At 34.6% G+C, this 7,289-nt stretch overlaps 1 protein-coding gene across 2 annotated transcripts; it reads right to left on the reverse strand.

Moving 5' to 3' along the window:
* Window positions 1-1,412: 1,412 nt before the first annotated feature.
* Window positions 1,413-7,050, reverse strand: LOC115705181 (uncharacterized). Of its 2 annotated transcripts, XM_061104684.1 has the most exons (8): window positions 6,705-6,997; window positions 6,465-6,597; window positions 5,757-5,860; window positions 5,434-5,605; window positions 5,159-5,299; window positions 4,766-5,021; window positions 2,814-4,624; window positions 1,413-2,768 (listed from the first exon to the last, which is right to left on the reverse strand). In XM_061104684.1, exons 1-8 carry the CDS (start codon window positions 6,740-6,742, stop codon window positions 1,662-1,664), a joined length of 3,762 nt encoding a protein of 1,253 aa, XP_060960667.1. In that variant the 5' UTR covers window positions 6,743-6,997; the 3' UTR covers window positions 1,413-1,661. The 2 variants fall into 2 exon arrangements, with proteins under 2 accessions (XP_060960667.1, XP_030488291.1); XM_030632431.2 differs by having other exon boundaries at window positions 1,413-4,624; window positions 6,705-7,050.
* Between the last annotated feature and the right edge of the window lie 239 nt (window positions 7,051-7,289).

Consider the following 7,289-nt stretch of genomic DNA (forward strand, 5'->3'; position numbering starts at 1 on the left):
ACACTATACTCAAAATTACAGTAGAGATAGAGATTAATACCTCATATACGGACTCTCGAATTTCAAGAGAGAGAATTTTTCGAAGAAGACGTCGTATTAAACTTTAACAATGATACCTTTTAAATTGTATTTCTAATTGTATTTTAAAAATTTATTACTTTATTTAAAATGTGTTGTACATTTCTCACCTACAGTGTTTTGATAATCTCAATGTCATAATCATTCAAAAATTCTTTTGAACAAAAAAAGTAGAAAAATCATGCAAACTTTTTTATTTTTTTTTTAAGAAATTCATTATACATATATATGACCATAGTTGATAAAATCATATATTTCAAAGTGTTCAATTGAAAAGCACATCAGGAGCACATCTAATAAAATTAATTAAACTCAGGTATATGGAACTCCCACGTTGGGAATTCTTTTATTGTACGTCGAGATCGTTTATATGTGTTCGATCCAAATAGAGTTTATCGGTACAACTCTCAACTCAATTACTTTTAAAATCAAATGTTAATGCCCTAGCTAGTTTTATTTTTTCGACTCTGCAAAAAGTTTTGGCGGCATTGGTGGAGCTAGAGTACTAATTTACGGGCTCGCTTGCGACTATTTTGGAAGGAAACTGGTATGTATATTTATTTTATATGTACGTTTTTTCACGTGTTACATTTTTAATTTAACTAACTAAAATTATATAATTAATAATTCTTTCTAAATTTTGTTTGATGGTGTATTGTATCATTGTTTGATCTAAAGTAATAAATTTTCAAAAATACAATTAGAAATACATTTATAACTTACATAGATAACACCTTAGGTGTTTTAAAACTATGTGGGACTTTAAATTTATATTTGTAGTAGTTTGTTTCTAAACAAAATATGAAAATCACAAAATTTAAAAAATACAATAAAAAAAATCTAAAATATCACTTAAACTCCTTTAGGTTTTCTTTTATATTTATATATAGATTTGACACTGGTGTCTTAACTATATTTTTCATTGTTTTTCTAATCACGACTCTTGAGTATTCTTCACTAGAAAAGATAAAACACAATAATGGAATTTGTATGCATTTATAATTTAGTAGCTACTAATAGTCTAATACGAATAATTTATTAGTTCAGATAATGCGCTGAATATCAATGTTTAGTATTATGATTTTAGAGTTTAGAATTACAGTTTTTATGGTTATAAAACTTTAAGCTATCAATCAATTTTTGATAAATGAATTAGAAAAGTAAACAGAAAAAAAAAAACATTAGTTGATCGAAATGCTATTAATAAATAATAATGATTTTTTAAAATTCAAAATAAGTATTATAGATAAATATAAAATCGTATTTTTTTGGCGTAAATAAGAAAATGTTTCAGGCTGTATTGAGAAGACAATTATACACTAAAAAATGCTATATAGTAAAAGAATGTTTCCTTTTATTTAACCAAAATAAAGTGATGATATAGAACAAAATAATGAAGCTATGTATCGATCAATTTGTAAGGGAGTAAAATAATACACATCCTATATGAACATCAGGGTGCTCTCCAATCTAAAGATCAAAAATTGTTGTAGTAAAAGTCATATACAATATCAAAGCACCAAAAAGTATCATACTTGTACAAACGCAATCTATAGAGTATAGTATGTAACAATGTAACTGTTTTAATCCCGAGTCTGTTTGAGAGACTGGAAGAAAGCAGTAAAAGCATCAGAGTCAGGAAGCTTAGGATGCACATGACCTGTATTGTCATTCGATGAAGTCTCCCTCGTTACAGAGGGCTTCGAAGCTTCAGTAGCCCCAGATTTCTTATTCTTATCAAGTGATTTAGATGGTCTTTCCCTCCTGGATGGCTTTGAACTGTCTGTAGATGGAGATCTTGATTCAGATATTGGCCTAGGACTATCCCGCTGCAATGATAACCGATGAGAATTTGATGTTTGTTCACTTGTAGATGACAGGCGTGAAGACCTTCTGGACTCTGGTATTGGTTTAGGACTATCCTGCTCCACTGATGCATTGAGAGGATTGGATGCCTGTTTTCTCGGGGTTGACTTTGGACTTTCGGTGCGTGATGAGCTCCTGGATTCTAGTACAGCTTTAGGCGTATGCTGCTCCACTGAGTAATCTGACATTTTGGTCTCGGGCAAAGGCTTAGGCAATACTTCACTGGCCTGGAAACTACTTGAGGATGATTTGCTTTCAGAACTGTACTTGGGAATTATAGATTCCCCAGAGAATATATCAGTCACTGTCTCAGCTCTGTACATTGGAGTTATAGATTCCCCAGAGAACACATCAGTCTTTGCCTCAGCTCTATACTTGGGAGTTATAGATTCCCCAGAGTATACATTAGTTTTTGCTTCAGCTCCAAACTTGGAAGTTGTAGATTCCCGAGAGAATAAATTGGTCTTTGCTTCAGCTCTATACTTGGGAGTTGTAGATTCTCCAGGGAATACATTAGTCTTTGCTTCAGCTCTATAATTGGGAGTAGTAGATTCCCCAGATAAAACGTTACTCTTTGAGAATGTTCTACCAGAATCAGGAGAAGCCTTTGTCCTTCGAGAAACTCCAAAGCCTGGGTATGCATTTCTGGTGGGAGTCAATTTAGGAAGATCCTCCTCGGAATCACTATTATCTGAATCAAAATAATTGTGTGAACCCCTTAAATTTAATTTTTTGTTTAGTTCAATACCCAATTTCTGAGTGTACGGCTGTTTACTGCTACTAGTCACTGGTTGAAATTCCTCGTCCAAGTGATTATCAATGGAGTCTGTGTGTTTTGTAAAGTTCCTCACATCCCCTTTTTTGCTTAGGTTTGTGTCTCTTTCCTCACGATGTGGGTCTTGCTTGTCAGCACCAAAACCAACTGAAGTCCTAACTGTTGGAGAAGAGGAAGATTCCTCAATCCTGGAAAAACTACCCTTGCTAGCTTGTTCAACAGACAAGGAGTTTTCTGATGATTTCCTCATATGCAGTGGACGCCTATTACTCTTATTCCGCAAACCACCTTTCAGTGCCCCAAAACTCAACTCCTGAGTACTACTTTCAAAAGTATATTCTTCTGTATGCTCAGTGTCTTTTGTAGTATCAAACGATTCTAGTGTGTCCTTAGCCGTTGAATCCAATCGAGAATTCATAAGCCTAGGAGAGAGCTCTGCATAATTAAATTTAATTTCAGATACAGAACTAGATTCATGTCCTTGGCTTCTATCAGATTGAACTTCCTTGGGACGTTGATCAACTGACGTGGATGGCAGCCATGAATTTCTTCTAGATCCTCCAGCCTCAGAAGAAGATGATCCTAAACTATGATCTTCACTTTGGAATGGCTCAGAACTTTTAGAGTTCAAATTCATTTCAGAAGGAAAGTTATCAAAATCTGCACCTCCAAGCAACTTAGACTTTCCCAAATCTTCTTCACAGTCAGATCCTTGGCTATCATAATCATCAAAAGCTGCAGGTGGCAATACATCTTGTTGTGGTGCAACACTAGAATCTTTCAAACTTTCAGAAAACTCCGCGGGATGTGACTGTACAGCAGACTTTCTAAGTTCCTCATCTGCATGTCTAGGGGACCAAACAGTTGAATCAGCAAAAAGATTTGCAGATGGTTTTCTAATCGGGGATGAAAAATATGAGCTTGTTTCTTGTCCCTTATAATCACCCAGATCAACTTTATTGTTATCCTCATCAGAACTATAGTCATCAAACATTAAAGTATTGTCATTAATATTTATTTCTGAAGTGTTTCTATATATACTTCCGTCATTGTGAAGAGAAGGATTTTCACTGGGACTATTTCTTTTGAATATGTCTTCATGAATATCACCAAAGGTGCTTGAATGAGATCTGGACGAAGCCCGACTAGATTTTTTTTCAGCCTCCACATCCTCAAAATAAGCAACATTCTCATTCTTTCTTAGAACATCCTCTTTATCATCACCTGAAGAGCTCGAATAAGAATGAGACGGAGCACCCTTAGAATACTTTCTAGTTGCATTTTGATCAAATAAAGCAATTTCCTCAGAAGATGGCTCAATTTCACAATGATCTTTATGTTTCCTCTTACTCACTTCATCTAATAAATCGCTCTTATCAGATTCAGGTGACTTTCTTTGGGAATATCTGTCCCCAGTTCGGAGACTATTCACTACTGTAGAATCATCACTTGAAGCAGTACTGGACTTAAAGGAAGCTGCATTGTTACATCTATCACTGTTCTTATAACTGTCTCTATGAAACCTTTCAGCTGTCCCATAAAGCTGCTCTCGTTCTTTGTCAATGATATGCTTCTCGTGGTGTCCAGAATTCCTTCTGTGAAAAGCATTGTTTTCTGCTTGTTTGGCAATATGGTGACTTTGCAACTTTGGGTCCGCATAGACTTGGGGTTCTTCATCTTGTTGAATGGAACCCTGAGATGACTTATGTAATTCTGAGGAATACTGCCTAGAAAGTTCTGCAGCTGCTCTGGCAGCCATGCTTGCTAGTTCTGCCGACTCAGCAGCAGCCTGTGCTGCAGAAGTGGCATCCTTAAATTGCATATTCCAGTTCTGTCTACCCATGGAATGAGCATTCTCATTTCCAGACACAGATTGTTTATATTCCATCTGTTCCGTCGCATGGCCTGCAAGATAAAGCAGCCCAAATATCCAATCAATTATGTAAGAAACAAGCTAAGAAATTTTTTAAATTTGAGAAGCATCACCAGGTAAGCCCTAACATGAGTAAGCAAAAGTCATAATCCACAAATAAATAGTTTTCATACCTGATGATCTCACTTCTGCATGGAAAGTATTAGATGTCGTTGCCTTGCTGGGTGCAACATCTGTAGAAGAACTTCTTTGATAACCAGATGTCGGTCTCACACTCTGCTCATTGAAGTTTACATATGCATCATGCCTCTGATTGTACGTATGTGGCACTTGGACATTTGGTGGTTCTTTGTCATCTTGGATGCGAACTGGGCCAGGAGAAGCTTCAGTGTGAACTTTACTCATCATCTCGTAATTATTTGGTACATTCTGCTCAATTAAAATTGTTTTTATCAAGAAGTAGTAATGAGGTTAAATGAGGAGTATTGTACATCCTGATGCTATGTCATCCATCAGCAATTGAAGAACTAGTCAGGGACAAAAAGTACCATGTTAATTAATCTTACCAATAAGTCCTGTGGGGGATTAGAATCATGCCCTCCAAATGAGTCAGGATTCCATTTGACATTATGTTCCTCTGCGATGGCATTCAAAACTTTGAGCTTGGTTGGACCATCAGGTGTCTTGGCAGATAGTTTCTCCACTAACTGTTTCACAGAAGACATGAAAATAATCAATCACACTATGCTAATTTTTGCTGAGTCACCTGTTTTCTGTAAATGGGTCACTTTCATTTTGCAAATTATAAATATCATGGAAATTTGCACGTAAATGTACTGACCACACGATTCACACCACAATCTGGTCGCAAGTCAATAGCTGCAGAGACAAACTCTTTGCCATATTTTGCTGTAAAATGTTTCCGAATATCTGCGAGTTCTTGTATGTCTGCACATCTTGGAGCTGCAAATATTACACTTGTAATTGCTTCCTTCAAGTCAATGGGACAGTTTCTAAAGACAGACCAAGAAAAAATAAGCACAATGTTATTGGCATATAAAATTAGCAAAAAAAACAAGTCCAGCGACAAACTAAACTAACTATCCACATGTTATAAAATCCATAAGCAATGAAGATTATATAAGATTTAAAATATGTACATACTTTTGTGACTCGATGATTGGCAAGCGTGCTGCAATAAGCTCACAGTATACTTCAATAAAATTATAAGCTGTCAATGTTTTCTCTTCTCTGATCACATGTTCAACCTGAAACATAAAAAATTTCCTAAAGCTTAAAAGACCATACAAAATTAAGTTATCCCCATTAATCTCAACTTTTTTCAAGTTAAAGCAGGTATCAAAAAGAAAAAACAGAAAAATATTGCTAAAGTTTATCCACGGCCAATTAGCCTCATTACATAAGAGCACAAATAAACTATGCTACTCTACAAAATGTAAAATCCTCGTACCAATGAGAAAGTAAAAACCCTTTCACAATGAAGAAAAAGAAAATTACTGTTCTTTTTTATTTCCAATCACCAACCCACTTTATAACTCTCTCTTTCTCATATAAAGAAGTAATCTTTCATTCTAGCCTAACTCGAACATCCTCATACGCCTTAAAAGGAACTCATTTCTTATAATAACCATACTACTGTGACCATCTTTCTATTATAGACATCTTGAATGTACTACTAAGGTCACTCTCTGCTGTGCCAAATTGAACTTACAATTTTAAACCATTTATAAATCATGATAATATTAATTCCAATACAAATCCACCAGAACCAAGAAAAACAAAATAAATAAATAAACTTAAATCGATCAGGGATCCATTAAATAATACTATGGCCAAAGATGAGAGATATACCCGAATCCGAGCGGTAGGAACCTGGCCCGACTCGAGCAATTGGGCCAATTCCCTCTTCATCTGCTTCACCTGATTTTCTCTCTTATTATTCAAGAGCTTTATGCGAGAAACGGAGAGCTTCAACGCCGTTTTGCTACATAGTAAAAACTCAATATCAAAACTCTGGAATCCAATTCCCATTATGATCATAAATACAACCCCAAATTCATCCCTAATACATTAGAAAAGATATATACTTACCATTTCGCCGGCTTGAAGCTCCTGTGAAGCATACTCATATCAAAAACTTGTTCAGATCCCTTCCAGAAAGAAAAATTCACAGAAACTCTGATTTTCACCCCTGATTAAAAAAAATGAAAAAAATAAATAAATAATATGTGTGTAATTGAACCCTGAATATGATATATGGGATTCAGAACGTGAAAGAAGGATTTGGGGGAAAACAAAATAGTTGGGAGTTTGGACAGTTGGACTTTCGCGGAAAATTCAATTCGATTTCGGGGTGGTAAACCCAAGACTTCTTCGTTATGGTTAAGCAAACCATTTATTTTATAATTTATATCCATTTAAATAATTTCTTTGTTTGACTAATTTACCCTTCTTTCCTGTATTTATACATAAATATTTTATTTTTCAATGGAACTTTCTAAAAAAAAGTCAGATTGTCTTATTATTATTTTTCTACAGTTAAATTAATATATCTATTTCCGAAAATAAAAACTTAAAATCTATGTTATGACCTGTATCAATATATATAGCAATATATTATTTTATTGTATTAAATAATAAAATAAATAACCCTATATTTATATAAAACAATGTACG

Source organism: Cannabis sativa, chromosome 1, assembly GCF_029168945.1.
Source record: "Cannabis sativa cultivar Pink pepper isolate KNU-18-1 chromosome 1, ASM2916894v1, whole genome shotgun sequence".
Classification (NCBI taxonomy): Eukaryota; Viridiplantae; Streptophyta; class Magnoliopsida; order Rosales; family Cannabaceae; genus Cannabis; species Cannabis sativa.

Excerpts from the sequence above, each read along its gene's own strand:
- LOC115705181 (XM_030632431.2), bottom strand. The coding sequence starts at position 6,742 with ATGAGTATGCTTCACAGGAGCTTCAAGCCGGCGAAATG. Across the intron at positions 5,861-6,464 it reads TTCCTACCGCTCGGATTCGG|GTTGAACATGTGATCAGAGA; the intron begins GTATATCTCTCA and ends TTTATGTTTCAG. Across the intron at positions 5,022-5,158 it reads ATCCCCCACAGGACTTATTG|AATGTACCAAATAATTACGA; the intron begins GTAAGATTAATT and ends TTAATTGAGCAG.